The 18,415-nt window shown below is 38.7% G+C and overlaps 1 protein-coding gene across 1 annotated transcript in view; it reads left to right on the top strand.

Moving 5' to 3' along the window:
• LOC130368538 (unconventional myosin-Va-like) overlaps window positions 1-18,415 on the top strand; it is a 180,422-nt gene that overhangs the window by 83,820 nt on the left and 78,187 nt on the right. The window contains exons 6-9 of the mRNA XM_056572330.1: window positions 9,894-10,037; window positions 12,912-12,993; window positions 16,096-16,203; window positions 16,298-16,404. Coding sequence (XP_056428305.1) covers window positions 9,894-10,037; window positions 12,912-12,993; window positions 16,096-16,203; window positions 16,298-16,404 — 441 coding nt within the window. The remainder of the gene's footprint in view (window positions 1-9,893; window positions 10,038-12,911; window positions 12,994-16,095; window positions 16,204-16,297; window positions 16,405-18,415) is intronic.

Raw genomic sequence — 18,415 nt, 5'->3', positions numbered from 1 at the left:
TAGATTGATGAGTCCCTACACACTTAAAGCTAAAACCAACACTAAATTGCTAGTGATAAATATTACATATGTTTGTACCCACTGGTATAGCTGTATTCTCTTTATAAGTTGACAAGTTTCCCTCTAAAGTCGATTTTTATTTAAAATGTAAAAATTGCCATAGACTAGTAAAAGTACTATTGCCATATACAGGTAAAATTTTAAGTAGTCAGAGCAGTGGCCAATGTTTCTGTTGAGTTTTTGTGGCCATTTTTGCAAATGTGTATGCCTAAGACCGAAAGAATTGTGCCTATTGTATAGGTACGTTGTGTATTGTAGGACGTTTTTGGAGTCAGTGCACCTGGTCATGGCAGGTCAGCTCACAGGATTTAATCAGTTTGCACGAACAACCTTAAAGGGGTATTCCAGGATTTTTTTTTTTATTGGACTATGCTACAGGGGCTGTAAAGTTAGAGTAATTCATAATATAGTGTCTTTACCTGTGTGTTACGGTATTCTCAAAATTCTTCTGTGATTTTCACTCCAATATTTATTTTTACCAGCATACAAAATGACTGTTGTCTCAGATTTTTCCCAGGTTGCAATGCGGCAGAGTCCTGACTCACTAGTCAGCTGATGACAGGGAGCCTGTCTGCTTCAATGGGTGAAGCGATCGCTTGGTGGGAGAGAGATTAATCTGCAACAGCTGAAGGCACCTTGATTGAAAACCACACTGATTTGAATGGATGCAGCTCATTTTTGTTTCAATGGGTGGGATAGCTGATGTGTGGGATGGAGGAAGATGGCATTGTGGGATTTGTAGTCAAAAAAAGAAAAGTCAAACAGGAAATACAAGTTCACAAAAAGCTAGCCACAGTGTTATGGTAATCTCACCACATAGCCATTTAGCCCCAAGACGAGCGCAGATCTTTCCTAAGCATGTCCATTACTGTCTGCCAGGTACGTACAAAAATCACCTTATGGTGGATAGCCCCTTTAATATTATAGATCTATTAAAGGGGTACTCCACTGGCCAGCGTTTGGAACTAAATGTTCCGAATGCTGTTTTCGTGCTGCGGGGGCCGACCACGCCCCTTGTGACGTCATGGTCACGCCCCTCAATGCAAGTCAATGGGAGGGGGAGTGGCCGACCTGAATGTATTACATGTTGGCTAGCTTATTTTAGGAACAGGAAGTCTCTACAGGAAATGCATACATATTGGTGGTCATTACTAGAAAATATTAATGGCAAGTGGTGCTTTTTTAAAAAAAATCTAAAAAGCTGGTGGTTCACTTCCTGTTGCAGATGCTGCACTTCCTGTTGCTCAAAATGTTGAAACATCTAAATATCTAATGAACAAGCTTTGGCTGAGTTCAGTCCTCTTGATGAGAACTTTACTGTAAGTTTAACTTAATGTTCTTTTGTTGCTTTTTTTTTTTTTTTTTTTTTACTGCAAGATGGCTTAAAGCTTTGCTTTCACACTATAAAATTCATCCGTTTTAAAGATCCGTTTGATGTTCCGTTATGAAAACCCTGAAAATCGTCCATTAAACGTCCGTTAGAAAATCCCATTATAGTCTATGGGATTTTTACATTATCCGTTTTAATCCGTTATAGTCCGTTATTAATAACGGACGTTATTTTGTGACGGAAGATAGTGACGGGAGAAATAGTGCATGCACTATTTCTTCCATTCATTCTCCCGTCACAAAATAATGTCCTTTATTAATAACGGACCATAACGGATTAAAACGGATAATGTAAAAATCCCATAGACTATAATGGGATTTTCTAACAGACGTATGGGATTTTCTAACGGACGTTTAATGGCCGATTTTCAGGGTTTTCATAACGGAACATCAAACGGATCTTTAATACGGATGTATTTTATAGTGTGAAAGCAGCCTAAGACTTTATTTTATTTTTTTTTAACAGTTGTACCAGTGGATTTTTTTTATTTTTTATATTCTTTGGCCCTGAGAAGAATTTGAATTAATTCTCATATAAATGTCATTCCTCTGCTGTATGTTTGACATGGACTACTAATAAACACTGTCTTATGACCAGTTTCTCATGAGGTGAACAACTGATCAGAGTTGTCGGTCATGGCTCGATGCTTTCAGAATACATGGTGCATTGTGCTTTACAGAACAGTTAAGAATAGGATATTATTGTGTCTAACATATTTATGTATCACGCACTGGTTTTAGTTTTTTATGCTTCCTTATGTCTCTGATCGGTGAGAATATGAAGAAACAGACAGGAATTCAAGGTTAAATGCTTCTAGGAAGGCCAGCTCTCTTGGTCACGTTTTTGTTGGTGCATTACCTTCCACTCTGTAAAAGGAGACCTGTCAGTTCATTGGATTTTACCCAGGAGTCCATACTTCTTGTGAACTTGACCAAATCACTGTCACAGTCATGTATATTCCCCAGAGTGTTTTAGTAGACTGGTACATGCATATAATTACTCTCTGTATTATTTCAGCACAGTGATAAGATTATTAATACACAATATGGAGGTATTATCTGGGTTCTGTGCAGCAGTATTATTTTGAAACTGTTATTTAATGAATTGAAGAGTAGTCTCCTATTCCTAAATCCTATTTAGAGCATAAAATGATCCACAGTCTTAAAACTAAAGGTTAGTGTACCTGTAATGGTGGTCCCAGCAACAAGATATTTACTTAAGTTTTGCTTCTCCCAAGACTATTACAATCCGGAGAGGAATTTGCTAGAAGTACCATAGGCATACATGTGATTTCTAACAAATACATATAAGGTTTAACACTCAGTGACTACTCATACTTTTTATTTTATGGCAGTTGCTAAGGGGCTTTGGGCTAGACTGCTGCATTTCTAATGTGCATACTGTCAGGAGTTGGGAAACCCCAGTTCCTGGTAGTTTAGCCTCTTACATGCCACGGTCAGTCTTACATGGCAGGTAACTGAACTGTTCGTCTCTCTGAGGCCTGGTTCACACAGCTGAAGATGTATGGACTTTTGAATAGTCTGGTGGGCGCTAGGACCCTTAGGAAATGCACAATCTCACAGATGGCAATGCATTTTCGATTGGAATTTGCAGAAAGAATACACAAGTCTATGTTTTTGCAGACACTGCAATTGGGATTTCTGCTGTGTGCACAATGCCGCAGAATCCCATTAAAATCAGTGGGACTCTGCTGCAGCAGAATGTCCGTGAGGAATATTCCTGTAGACATTCTGCTGTGTGAACATAGCTTTACCCCATTGGCAGCCCGGCAACATGATTGCCAGGGGCTCAGGAGATCTCATGAAGTCCCCCAGGTCTGCCATGGATGTGCTTACAGGCGGCTGAAATGCATAATACACTGCACTACAGTAGTAGTGCAGCGAGTTATTTTAGCGATCAGAAGATCGCTGGTGAAAGTACCTTAATAAAACTAGTTGAACAGTAAAAGTAAAAAAAATTAAATAGTATTAAGCATTGGATAATTTTAAAAACCTATAGATATTTGGTATTGCCTCGTCCTTAACCATTCGACAAGCAGAGATGTCAGCAGAGAGCACTGTTGCCAGACAGAAAAGAACAACTCAACTTCAGCAGCTGATAATTATTGGAAGGATTAAGATTTTTTAATAGAAGTAATTTACAAATCTGTTTAATTTTCTGGAGCCAGTAAATGTAAAAAAAAGAAATTTTTTCCTGGAATACCCCTTTAATCCTTCCAGTAATTATCAGCTGCTGTATGATCCACAGGACGTTCTTTTCTTTTTGAATTTCCTTTCTATCTGACCACAGTACTCTCTGCTGACACCTCTGTCATAGCAGGAGAGGTTTGCTCTGGGGAATTGCTTCTACTCTGGACAGTTGTTAAAATGTACAGAGGTGTCAGCAGAGAGCACTGTGGTCAGACAGAAAGAAAATTCAAAAAGAAAAGAACTTCCTGTGGAGCATATAACAGCTGATAAGTACTGGAAGGATTAAGATTTTTAAATAGAAGTAATTTACAAATCTGTTTAACTTTCTGGCACCAGTTGATTTAGAAGAAAATGTTTTCCAGTGGAGTACCCCTTTAAAGATACATAGGATTCTTGTCTAACAGCACGGATGTGCCACACATTACCCCATGTAGCACTCCCAGTTTTCATCAATAGTTCATGGTTTTGACCTTTATTCACTTAACTAAGTGCTGGCTGTAAACTTGCACTTTAATGATACAACAGGCTCACTGGGTCATTGACCACCATTAACCGGGTCAATAAAAAAGGAAATGATTGTTGTTAATTCATATGAACAATTGTGCATCTTTTCCCAGAATCCCGCAGACAATAAAATATTTAAAGGCTACTCCTGAATGGATAAACGGACTAGGTACAGATACAGAAACCTAAAAATACCTATCATGTGGCAGCCTTGTAGGAGCGCGAGGACACTACCTTCTCTTGTACAGAATTACCATTGAGAATAATGTATTTCAGTGTGATTTTTACATGCAAGTCAAGAATCATGTGCAAAGTCATAACACTGTCTCATGCCTGTAAGCAGGAGGGTGGTGTCTAGCATTATGCAATGCTTCTATTTATCACAAATACACTTGTATATCTTCACAATACATCTTAGAAATCATGTTTCCCTACTTATCGTACCATTATCCTCCAACAACAAATTTACAATTTCTTGTGCACCGTTATATATCATAAGGTACACCATTAGGTCTTCTCTATGTCCTAGGTAAAGCCACATATAATGTTTTCAGGTACATAATATCAATATGTCCATGATAAGCATCATTATACTATACACAGTTACAAAAAAAGAAATATGTCCATTATAAGCGTCATTATACTATACACAGTTAGTGTACAGTTAAAAAAAAAATGTCCATCAAGTTCTATACATTTACTATACATATATAAATATCTATTTTTTAATATGCACTCTTTTGTAGTTGCTGGGTTTATTCTCCACCAGTGAGTTTTGAGAATTTTAAGGTCATTCTCCATGGGTGAGAGGGTCATTGAGATAAATGAACCAATTAGTAGTTCAACCTAGATCTGTGGAATTTATACATTCCATCTGATTATTAGCACTTAAGTTAGCGCCAAGAATGAGAATAAGGTGAACTAAGTCTTAACATTACATGGAAAATTCAGCCATATAGTTTACCCTGGGCTAAAAACAGTAAAGAAAATAGATCAGTTTCCCAAAAGTATATGTATGTTATTGCATAATTTTTACTCAGTGTTACTTTTCATCCAGTGGAAAATTGTATATCAAATATAATATTACAGGGCTTGACATATCCCAGGTGGCTAGGGGTGCCAAAGAGAAAAAAGAAATAAAAAGAAAGATATGTACAGTCATGGCCATAAATGTTGGCACCCCGGAAATTTTTCTTGAAAATGAAGTATTTCTCACAGAAAAGAATTGCAGTAACTAATATTTTGCTATACACATGTTTATTCCCTTTGTGTGTATTTTAACTAAACCAAAAAAGGGAGGAAAAAAGCTAGTTTGTTTGACATAATGTCACACCAAACTCCAAAAATGGGCTGGACAAAATTATTGGCACCCTTATCTTAGTATTTGGTTGCACACCCTTTGGAAAAAATAACTGAAATCAGTGACTTCCTATAACCATCAATAAGCTTCTTACACCTCTCAGCCGGAATGTTGGACCACTCTTCCTTTGCAAACTGCTCCAGGTCTCTTATTGGAAGGGCGCCTTTACCCTACAGCAATTTTAAGATCTCTCCACAGGTGTTCAATGGGATTTAGATCTGGACCCATTGTTGGCCACTTCAGAACTCTCCAGCGCTTTGTTGCCATCCATTTCTGGGTGCTTTTTGATGTATATTTGGGATCATTGTCCTGCTGGAAGACACAAGATCTCAGATGCAAACCCAGCTTTCTTACATCGGGCTGTACAGTGCGACCCAAAATCCATTGGTAATCCTCAGATTTCATGATGCTTTGCACACATTGAAGGCCCAGTGCCAGAGGCAGCAAAATAACCCCAAAATATCATTGAACCTTCACCATATTTCACTGTAGGTACTATGTTCTTTTCTTTGTAGGCCTCATTCCATTTTTGGTAAACAGTAGAATGATATGCTTTACCAAAAAGCTCTATCTTGGGCTCATCTGTCCACAAGACGTTTTCCCAGAAGGATTTTGGCTTACTCAAGTTCATTTTGGCAAAATGTAGTCTTTCTTTTTTATGTCTCTGTGTCAGCAGCGGGGTTCTCCTGAGTCTCCTGCCATAGCGTTTAATTTAATTTAAATGTCGATGGATAGTTCACACTGACACTGGTGCTCCCTGAGCCTGCAGGACAGCTTGAATATCTTTGGAACTTGTTTGAGGCTGCTTATCCACTATCCAGAATATCGCGCGTTGACACCTTTCATACATTTTTCTCTTCTGTCCATGCCCAGGGAGATTAGCTACAGTGCCATGGGTTGCAAATTTCTTGATAATATTGCACACTGTGGACAAAGGCAAATCTAGATCTCTGGAGATGGACTTGTAACCTATAGATTGTAGATATTTTGCCACAATTTTGGTTCTCAAGTCCTCAGACAGTTATCTTCTCCTTTTTCTGTTGTCAATGCATAGTGTGGCACACACAGACACACAATGCAAAAACTAAGTGAACTTCTCTCCTTTTTATCTTCTTTCCGGTGTGAATTGCCCCAGGTGAGTTTAAAGGAGCATCACATGCTTGAAACAATCTTTAGCCACAATTTTGAAAGGGTGCCAATAATTTTGTCCAGACCATTTTTGGAGTTTGGTGTGACATTATGTCCAATTTGGTTTTTTTCCTCCCTTTTTTGGTTTAGTTCCAATACACACAAAGGGAATAAACATGGGTATAGCAAAACATGTGTTACTGCAATCTTTTTCTGTGAGAAGTACTTTTTCTTGAAAAATTTCAGGGGCACCAACATTTACGCCCATGACTGTATGTGTACATAATATTATTTGATATTATTTGGTTTTGCCACGTACATAATTGTCATGACTATTAAAGAGTACCCATCATAAATTAATCTGTCCCTAAATCCCTCCAGCATCTGTCCCTGACTGATCCTGATACTAATCCTGCCTTTTATTATTTTCAAAATCCCCCTTTTTATCGGCTTCTCTGCCTGCTCAGTTATCTGTGGTCCAGTGAGGGAGGAAGTGGGCGTGGCCTGACAGAACGTGGCAATGTCATCTGATGCCTGCCAGGGACGGCTTCTGCCCTTCTTCCTGTATGCTGCGATCCCTCTCAGGAGCGCGCATGCAGCCGCAGCACTAACCACAATAGGATTCTTCCTCCAGGCTGTGCAGCTTATCTCGTCCTATCTCCTCCGCCGCTGGCGCTGCACTGGGGTTGCGCGCAGCAGGATGAATAATACAAGAGGAGAAGGGGGAGAATCAGGGGGTGGGGATATTTAAATTAGGCACGCACCGTGCTCGCTCTCTGCCTGTTTCATATACAGACAGAGAGCGAGCTGCGGACGAGATTTTCTGCACGGCCAGCATTATGTATGTGCCCTACATGAGGGGGGGGGGGTAAGGCTTCCTGGACCCAGTAGGGTGACACCTAGTGGCCAGGATTTCAAAGGTCAAAAAAAGTGTTATAAGTACATTTATTTTAATGAAATATATTCGAAAGATTTCTATTATTTAATCTATATTATATCAAAAGTTTACTTTAATGAGAGTGCCCACTTAATTGATCATATTTCTGATGGTCGGCTGTGTAAATGCTATAAAAATTCCAAACGCAGATTTTTTGGTCACATCCTAAAACAATTTGAATGAAATGTGACCAAAAAGTAAAGACTAAGAAATAAGTGGTACCAGAAGAAATTACAGCTCATGGCGCAAAAACTTAATATTTTTTTTATCACACTGTTTGTAAAAAAAATAAAATTGGCGTTTAACTTGATGGTCATCGGCAGATCCACAGAGTAAAACATGTTGCAGATCCATTGCGTGTGACCCTACCTTAAAGATTTTTACAGAGCAAATTTCTTCCAAAAACAGCAACACGTGTTCTCAGGTTGTGTGTGGTATAACAACTTGGCTCCATTCACTTTACAAAAACTTAGCTGCAATACAGGACAGGTGTTGTGCTATTTTTCTAATTCTGGATAACCCCTTTAAGAACTTTTCTGCTGGCATAAAACTTTTTTTTTTTTTTTTTTTTTAAGATTGATGTTGATCAATTGTTTTATTCTCTGCCTGGTAGAAAGAAAAAAAACTTACTCTGTGGGTGATTTACCTCGCGCCTAAATCTGCTGTAATTTCAACATGGCCCGAACTGCTTATTGTTGGTACCATATACATAGTTATCAATAACAATTGGGAAATGTTTCATTTTCTTCCCTGTATTTAATGGGCACTGTCACTGTCATATTTTTTGTATGATACAGCAGGTAAAATAAATAAGATTTTTAATTTACTCGCTGTAATAAAATTTCTTTTTATGTCACTTTCATGGCCTTATAATTCTGTGCACTAGGGTTCTCCCTCTGGTCCAGACTGCATTCAGTCTGCTCAAAAGCACAGACTTTGGTATCCTGCTGGACTGGCAGGAGACAAAACTCAAGAAGTGCAGTCTGGCAGTGAATAGCACTCCCTCTCTGCCTTTGTATAAAACGGGGAGAGCAAGTGCTATGGCCAGACCGCACTTCCTGAGTTTGGTTTCCTGCCAGGAGACCAAAGTCTGTGCTTTTGAGCAGAGAGAATGTGGTCTGGAGCAGAAGGGAGACCCCTAGTGGCCAGATTTATAAGGGCATGAAAGTGACATAAAACACATTTTTTTCTTTTACTGGGAGTAAATTACAAATCTTATTTATTTTACCAACTCTATCATATGCCAAAAAATAATTTTAATGACAGTGCCCATTTAAGGTATTTTTATTAACAGACAAAAAAAATCAATAAAGGAAAATGTGCGTCGCTCACACAAATATTTTCAAGGTCTTTCTTAGAAAAACTGAAATACACTTGTTTAATTTGTATCATGAATCCATGCTTTTATGGCCAGCTGTGAAGGAGTGTTCCCATCTGGTGCATTTATGACCCATCCATAGGATATGTCACACATGTCTAATAGGGGCAGGTTCCTGCATCCATCTTGAGATTGAGCCCCCCTCCCCAGCTCTATCCAGCCTGCTTGTAAAGGCAGGAGGTGGCTGGGATTCCGAAAAACCATCCTGCTCAGATTTTTTATGGCTTCTCAACTGCATACAGCAGTCACAAGTGGACTAGAGAGGGGCCCCCAATCTCAAGATTGGTGAAGGTCTTAAACATTGGACCTGCATCTATCAGACATTCATGGCATCAAGAGGCAGCAATCACAAAGTCTATAGGAAATTTATATATAGTTAAAATGTACCTGTCGTCAACAAAAACTTTTTATGTAATGTAGATTATACCATTATATGTATATTTTGTAATATACATTGGTTAAAAATGGTGTATATTTTTTGGTAAAAAAATGCTGTCCCTGCTGCTATTGTCTGTGTGTCTCTATGATGAGTCCAAAAACAGGAAGTGAGGGCGGGACAAGTAGCGCTCTGTGCAGACTCATTGCTTGTCAATCATCCTGATGTATGAGCCTCAGTGCACACTGTCCTGCTTTCTGTTACTGCACAGAGCCCTGCTTGTCCTCATAGAGACACACAGACAATAGCTGCTGGGACAAAAATATACACATTTTTAACCAATGTATATTACAAATATATATATATATATATATATATATATATATATATATATATATATATATATAATGGTATTATCTACATTATATAAAAAGTGTTTGTTGACGACAGGTACACTTTAATTTCCATTAAACCAGAAATCTCATTTAGCTTTATGTTCTCCATTTTCATCTTGTCTCACTTAGTTTGTGAATTGTGTGTTTTTCTACAGGCTATTGGAAATGCAAAGACCACAAGGAATGACAACAGCAGTCGCTTTGGAAAATACATAGAGATTGGTTTTGATAAGAGGTACCGGATTGTTGGTGCTCACATGAGGACATACCTACTGGAGAAATCTAGAGTGGTGTTCCAGGTATGTGCCTGTGTATGTTAATTGAGCATAAGAAACCAGATAAAAATAAGCAGAGCCCAGCATAGGATGTGCAGTGACTGAAGGCACTGCTCCCTGTACGTGTAGAAAGACAATGGCCCTGATTTACTGTTGTAAACCCAACATGTTTTGTCGGGTTGTGCACCAGATTGTGGCCCATTGTGCCAGAAATTCTGTCTGCACCAGAATGTGCGCCAAAATTTGCGCCAGAATTTAATAAACCCGACCAGGGGTGTGACTGCCGTGAAAAGTGGGCATGGTCGACGAAAAGGGGTTGTGTCCCCGGTATTTTCTCAAAAACCCAACATATTTACTAAGGTTTCCACAGAAAATTTGGTGGATTTGAGTTGAGGAAAAACCGACAGAATAGAGCATGTGTGGAAAAAAAAAAAGCAAAATGTAGGAAAAAGTGCAAAATGTAGGAAAACCTTAGTAAATACAGTGGAAAAGATTGTAGGGAATTAAAACCCACAAAGAAAACTCCACTCCACTCTTAGTAAATCAGGGCCATAGTGTGTATGACGGCAACCAGTCTGACACGGAGATCACTTGGAATGTAAAGCCAAGATGGATGGATCAATAACTGTAAGCCAAACTTTAAAAAAGTCCAATAGATGTTATGTATGAAAAAAGAAGAAAAAAAAATAGCTTGGGCATTAAGGCCCAGAAGGCAAGCTAGGGAAAAGGGGTTAACTACACAGAACATCCTATTTTTTTTTTTTTTTTTTTTTTAATGAAGCTGAAATACACTAGGCATTCTTTACACAATAACAATAAACGCTATGATGTCTTGCCGTGATCTCTGGTCATGGAGACATTCACCTTCTCTGTGAGAATATGACAGGGATCAAGTAATGCTTGATAAAAAACTAAAATTTGCCTACCTCTCATTTTTTTAAATCAACTGGTGCCAGAAAGTTAAACAGATTTGTAAATTACTTCTATAAAAAATTCTTAATCCTTCCAGTACTACAGAGGAAATTCTTTTTTTTGTTTGTTTTTCTGTCAAGACCACAGTGCTCTCTGCTGACACCTCTGTCCATTTTAGGAACTGTCCAGAGCAGCATATGTTTGCTATGGGGATTTTCTCCTGCTCTGGACAGTTCCTGACATGGACAGAGGTGTCAGCAGAGAGCACTGTGGTCAGACAGAAAATAAATTCAAAAAGAAAAGAATTTCCTCTGTAGTATACAGCCACTAATAAGTACTGGAAGGATTAAGATTTTTTTAATGGGAGTAATTTACAAATCTGTTTAACTTTCTGGCTTCATTTGATTTAAAAAAAAAATAAAGTTTTCCACCGGAGTACCCCTTTTAATCAATTCTAAACAAAAAATCTCAAAAAAAAAAAAAAAAAAAAAAAAAAACTCTAATAATTAGACATGTTCTATATTATTGGAAGGAAGTGTTAACTACGACCTTGTCCCTTTATATGTTTTAGCTGGCATTTATTTTCCACTCTCTATTCCTACGTGAGCGTGTTCTTAGCCTTTGTAAATCCTGTGGCTCTTAGCTCTTTTCGACCTAGTATGATCTTGTGATGCAATATGAGAACATCTGTACAGAGTGCTCAGCATTGGGTTAATCTTCCTGTGGTTAATCTGGTCTTCATGCATGGTCACTCATCGTCTGTTCTCAGACATGTTCTGCTCCATAGACTGTGTGAATGCAGGATGCGGGCTTTGATGGCATCCGATTAAATGTAGTAATGACAGAAGGTTAAAAATTCCTGCAGAATCCTATAAGACTGTTAAATCTAGGGCACGAGCCTTAAAGGTATACTCCACTGGCTAGCGTTTGGAACTAAATGTTCCGAACGCTGTTTCCACGCTACAGGGATCGACCACGCCCCTCGTGATGTCATGGCCACACCCCTCAATGCAAGTCTATGGGAGGGGCGTGACTACTGTCACGCCCCTCCCATAGACTTGCATTGAGGGGGTGTGGCCATGACTTCACGAGGGGCATGGCCGATCCTTGTAGCACGAAAACAGCGTTCGGAACATTTTAATTCCGAACGCAGGCCAGTGGAGTATACCTTTAAACAGTTAAGTTAGTTAAAGTGGTACTCCGGGGGAAAACTTTTTTTTTTTTTTTTCAAATCAACTGGTGCCAGAAAGTTAAACAGATTTGTAAATTACTTCTATTAAAAAAATCTTAATCCTTTCAGTACTTATTAGCTGCTGAATACTACAGAGGAAATTCTTTTCTTTTTGGAACACAGAGCTCTCTGCTGACATCACGACCACAGTGCTCTCTGCTGACACCTCTGTCCATTTTAGGAACTGTCCAGAGCAGCATATGTTTGCTATGGGGATTTTCTCCTACTCTGGACAGTTCTCAAAATGGACAGAGATGTCAGCAGAGGGCACTGTGCTCGTGATGTCAGCAGACAGCTCTGTGTCCCAAAAAGAAAAGAATTTCCTCTGTAGTATTCAGCAGCTAATAAGTACTGGAAGGATTAAGATTTTTTTTATAGAAGTAATTTACAAATTTGTTCGACTTTCTGGCACCAGTTGATTTAATAAAAAAAATAAAAATAAAGTTTTCCACTGGAGTACCCCTTTAAGTGTAAAAGTCTGTACCTTTTCCAGTTCTAATTATCATTGCCACCTGCTTGGAACTAGATTTGTGCCTACAAGGAATAGAGTTTCTTGGAATAAAAGGCATATGCTTGAACAGCAATGCTGAATCAGCCTGTATACTGCTTAGTAAGCTGGGTTATCGTGAGATTAATGCTTGCCGAGGCAGACTTTCTGCAGACTTCCAAGTCATTCAGAGTTTCTCCCTATGTGAGCAATGCAGTAATGCGCGTATTGACTTTTCTCTGTGTATACTGACTGTTCTTTGTTATAGGCAGAAGAAGAAAGAAATTATCACATATTTTACCAACTGTGTGCATCGGCCTCTCTGCCAGAGTTCAGCGCGCTCAAACTGGGTAGGTTATGTATAGGACGAAAATGGTTTGTGAGCTGGAGGGAGGTTTTATACTGTTGAGGTTAGGTGCTAGGCCTACAGGGGAGACATCCTGCAGATGGTATTAAATGGGCATTGTCTCCTGAACCGTCCCCTCTAGTTATGTGACATTGGATTGCTGTATATGGAGGCGGCCATGTGTGATATAGCGTCAAAGGAAAACGGTCAGCCTGTTCACTCACACTAAATACACGGGGTTATAGTGTGGGTGGACAGGAGTCCGAGGGGTCACTTACTTAAATATGTGCAGTAGGTCTTGAGATAGGTCCCCCAGAAGATCCTCTGCTGAATTCAGTGAATTGCGTGCAGGGGGCGGGGCCTCGCCAACTCAACTTACACATTCATTGTCTTTGACTCCACATCCTAGTGAAGTGATGTCACACACAATGGATATGTTAATTGAGGCGGCAAAGCCCCGCCCCCTGCACGCAATTCACTTATTTAGCAGATGATCTTCTGGGGGACATATCTCAGGACCTACTGCACATATTTAAGTAAGTGACCCCTTGTTGGACTCCTGTCCACCCACACTATAACCCAGCGTATTGGGTTTAGTGTCGGTAAGCAGGCTGACAGTTTTACTTTAAAAAATTTTTTTATAACCAGTGTGAGTAAAATTGATCAGTGTCTCAGCCCCTAATACTATGGGGGACACATTGCACACTATTGTTACTCTAGGTGGACAGCCACATGCTGCAGATCGTATGCAGTAGAAAAGCTGGAAAAAATCTTCATTGGCATTTCGCCACCAAATTGTGAGCAATATGGTGTGGATTTGCTGCTTTAGGTTTTGGGATAAATATGCTAATATATATATATATATATATATATATATATATGTATATATATATATATATATATATATATATATATATATATATATAATATTATAATATAATATGTATATGTTACTCAATGGGGGAGATTTATCAAAACCTGTAGAGAGGAAGAGTTGCTGAGTTGCCCATAGCAACCAATCAGATCACTTCTTTCATTTTGTAGAGGCCTTGTTAAAAATGAAAGAAGCGATCTGATTGGATGTATGGGCAAGTCAGCAACTTTTCCTCTGGACAGATTTTGATAAATCTCCCCCAATATGTATGTTCCAGCATTACTTCCAAACGGCTAAAGATATGAACATGAAACTTGGCCACACATGTTACTAATATGTCAACTACAAACATAGGATAGGTGATTTAACCCTTACCCACCCCCATTTGCAAGAGTCAGGGTTTTTATTTAAAGTCCCATACAAGTCTAAGGGAAATGTATGTTACTGCATAACTTCCAAACAACTGGAGATATTTTTTATAATACTTGGTCACATGTTACTTATATGTCCACTAAAAATATAGGATAGTTAATTTAACCCTAACCTATCCTAATTTGCGAGGGTCGGGGTTTTTGTTTAAAGTCCAATGCAAATCTATGGGAAATTTATGTTCCAGCACTTTAGTACGACTGGAGATATTTCACTAATACTTGGTCACATGTTACTTATATGTCAAATAAAAATATATAATAGTTAAATTAACCTACCTCCATATGTGAAGGATGGTGTTTTTGATTCAAGTCCGCTGCAAGTATATAGGACTTCTGGTGCCTTATTCCACAAGCTCCGCTCTGCATCTCCTGGTGGATGCACCAGTCACTGGCAAGCCACACCCTCCACACATGGGGGCGGGATATAAGGTTTACATATGGGGACGGGATATGAGGTTTACATATGGGGACGGGATATGAGGTTTACATATGGGGACGGGATATGAGGTTTACATATGGGGACGGGATATGAGGTTTACATATGGGGACGGGATATGAGGTTTACATATGGGGACGGGATATGAGGTTTACATATGGGGACGAGATATGAGGACAAAAGCTTCCTCCTTTGTTGCTTTTCCTCCCCCACAAGGATAAGGCAGGAAAAACCGTGCAGTCCCGGGTACTCAGCTAATATATTAAATATAAAGTCATTGCTTTTAAAATTAATTTGCAGATCCACATACCTTTTGAAGCTAAAGTGTAAACTTTTGCTAGTGCCATTATAGTCACTTTGTATAATGACTTGTTTATGACAGTGGATGTTAAGATGAACGAAACCTGCTCTCCCACATTAAAGGGGTATCCCAGGAAAAAACTTTTTATTTTTATATATCAACTGGCTCCAGAAAGTTAAACAGATTTGTAAATTACTTCTATTAAAAAAAATCTTAATCCTTTCAATAATTATCAGTTGCTGAAGTTGAGTTGTTGTTTTCTGTCTGGCAACAGTGCTCTCTGCTGACATCTCTGCTTGTCTCGGGAACTGCACAGAGTAGAAGAGGTTTGCTCTGGGGATTTGCTTCTAAACTGGGCGGTTCCCAAGGCACGTGTCATCAGAGAGCACTTAGACAGAAAAGAACAACTTAACTTCATCAGCTCATAAGTACTGAAATGATTAAGATTTTTTAATAGAAGTAATTTACAGATATATGTTTAACTTTCTGCAGCCAGTTGATATATAACCCCTTTAATGGACAGGGAGGCCTGTCACTATGTATTCTATACATTGGGCACTATTAGTGATATAGAAACCAAGCAGGAAGAGAGTGCAGTTCTTGGGCATAGGCTGTGTGTACCCCTGTCTCAAGTATTTGATAGATATTTAGGTTTTTGGGGATTTGAGGACATGAAAATAGTTTGTGCTGAATAGTTTCTTTAAAGGTTATGGGGGAGATTTATCAAAACTTGTGTACAGGAAGAGTGCACTGTGCAGTTGCCCATAACAACCAATCAGCTCACTTCTTTCATTTTTAAAGAGGCCTGTGAAAAATGAAAGAGGCGATCTGATTGGCTGCTATGGGCAACTGGAGAACTTTTCCTCTGGACAGGTTTTGATAAATCTTCCCCTATGGGCATATTTCACCAACAGAACCCCATTCCAGGGTATGTAATTCTGTAATTCTTCTTAAGGTTATCTTTAGTTATTTTTGTGTAATCTTTTGTTTTGTTTAGTTTTTTAGTTTTGTTTTTAACAAATGGTGATCACATTTTTAAGCACAATTCCACATTTTTCCAACAGGAAATGCCAACAGTTTCCACTATACCAAGCAAGGGAGAAGCCCCGTGATTGATGGAGTTGATGATGCAAAAGAACTAAGGAACACAAGGCAAGCTTGTTCTTTACTAGGTGGGTAGCACTCTGTCATTGGCCATATTATATCTACTAAATGTTCCTTGTTCTGTTTACATGAGTTTTCTTTATTTCTAACTGCTACTTCAAGGGATCGGAGATCAGCATCAGATGGGAATCTTCAGGATTTTGGCTTCTATACTTCACTTTGGAAATGTGGACATTAAGTCTCGGGATAGTGACAGTTGTTTAATTCCGGTAAGTGTCCTTTACCATTGCTTAATGTATGTATAATGTTCACTAGAACATATTATTAGAATGATTTCAGTGACTTATTTAGTTCACCTTCCATTGTCTGGAATAACAAAGTGTGTTTGCAATTAGACGTGTGTGAACAGGCTTTTATATAGTAGTGTACATGCGTATTTAATATGGAAGGGGGGTACTCTAATCTGAAACTTGCCCCTGCTGGAGAGCTAAGCTGTCAGTATCCTACAGTCCCCAGATTAAGGTAAATTAGGAAGGATTGGCCACAGTCTTCATAACTATAGGCAATGATAACCTCTACTGACCTTAGATAGACTTATTGGGGGACATTTACTAATCTAGTCTATTCTGGGTACGCTTATAGACCAGCATATGTGGTAGTCTCCTGTCTATTGGGCTCCTAATTTATCAAAGGTCTCACAGCCCTTGATAAATTCTGTGCTCAGACTTCAGGGTCTACAGCTTAAACTGCATTTAGACCTGCTCCAACATGGTCTGACATTTCAGCGTATTTTGGGCAGATGCGACTTGTCGCACAAAAGTCGCACTTGATAAATTCAGCACCAATGCATTTTCCAATATATTTCCGTCTAAAATAGACTTGCATGCATCATGTTCTAAAAATCCTCTACAGCAAAAGTCGCAGAAAAGTCGCACATATTTAGACTGCGACTTTCTGTGAGACAAATTTAGACAGGAAAAACCAGTCTAAATCCTTTGATAAATCTCCCCCATTGACTTGGATCTCACTGCTGGTCTATTTTGCCTTATAATGAGATCAGCTGGAAGTGTCTGGTACCTGCCCTGATCCTTACACATAGCAGTCTACCTAATGATCTTTTGGTAGTTGTAATGTCATTGCCTAGCTAAACTTCATTTTGTTTGTACCACATATGTAGTGCATGTTTGCTGTTTCATTGGGAAATCTCCTGACACACATGACAAATGTATCCATCTGTAAACCTCGATGGGTGGTTTTCTTCATGATTTTCATTTAGTTGCTGAATGCATTAGTGATGTTTTATAAAGCAGGATTCGGTAAAACAAAAACAAACAAAAAAAAAACACACTGCATTATATATTTTTTTAAATTAATAGCATGATGTGTCTGCCATGTTGTATAGATTCTAAGTAGACCACAAGTTTCTTCTCTACAAGTGTACCAAATCCATCAAAGCATTAAAGGGGTGCTCCACTGGAAAACTTTTTTTTTTTATATCAACTGGTGCCAGAAAGTTAAATAGATTTGTAAATTACTTCTATTACAAAATCTTTATCCGTCCAGTACTTATTAGCGGCTGTATATTACAGAGAAAGTTCTTTTTGTTTTTGGATTTCTTTTTTTTTTTTCTTTTTTTTTTTTCTGTCTACAGTGCTCTCTGCTGACACCTCTGTCTGTATCAGGAACTGTTCAGAGCAGCATATGTTTGCTATGGGGATTTGCTCCTGTTCTGGTGTCAGTAGAGAGCACTGTGGACAGAATAAAAATGAAATGCAAAAAGAAAAGAACTTTCTCTGTATTATATAGCAGCTAATAAGTACTGGAATTATAAATATTTTTTAATAGAAGTAATTTACAAATCTGTTTAACTTTCTGGCACCAATTGATCAAAAAAAAAAAAAAAAATGTTTTCCACTGGAGTACCCCTTTAAATTACTGCTTATACAAATTGATAGAACTCCTAATCGCCAAGCTAAGTGTTATAAGTAAATTTCCCACACAGGAAACTTGCTTCAAGTCTATCCTCCTAAAATATAGTCTAGCGAGATCATATATCATTGCTATTTAATTGTCTTAAAGGAAAACTGTCAGATATTTTCTCCCGCACTATCCAGAGGTACTCGTGGATAGTGCGGGAGATGCTGGTTAAAACGAGCCCTACCTTACCCGAATCTGCCCGGCCGTTCGCCCGCAATTGTAGTTTTACTCTATGTGTATATCTTGCTGTAACTGGCACGGGCGGGGCTTCTGCAGGTTAACTAGCACTGATGTCAGCGCCGC

This window comes from Hyla sarda, chromosome 4 (assembly GCF_029499605.1).
Source record: "Hyla sarda isolate aHylSar1 chromosome 4, aHylSar1.hap1, whole genome shotgun sequence".
Taxonomy (NCBI): Eukaryota; Metazoa; Chordata; class Amphibia; order Anura; family Hylidae; genus Hyla; species Hyla sarda.
This window is presented reverse-complemented; position numbering and strand designations above follow the sequence as displayed.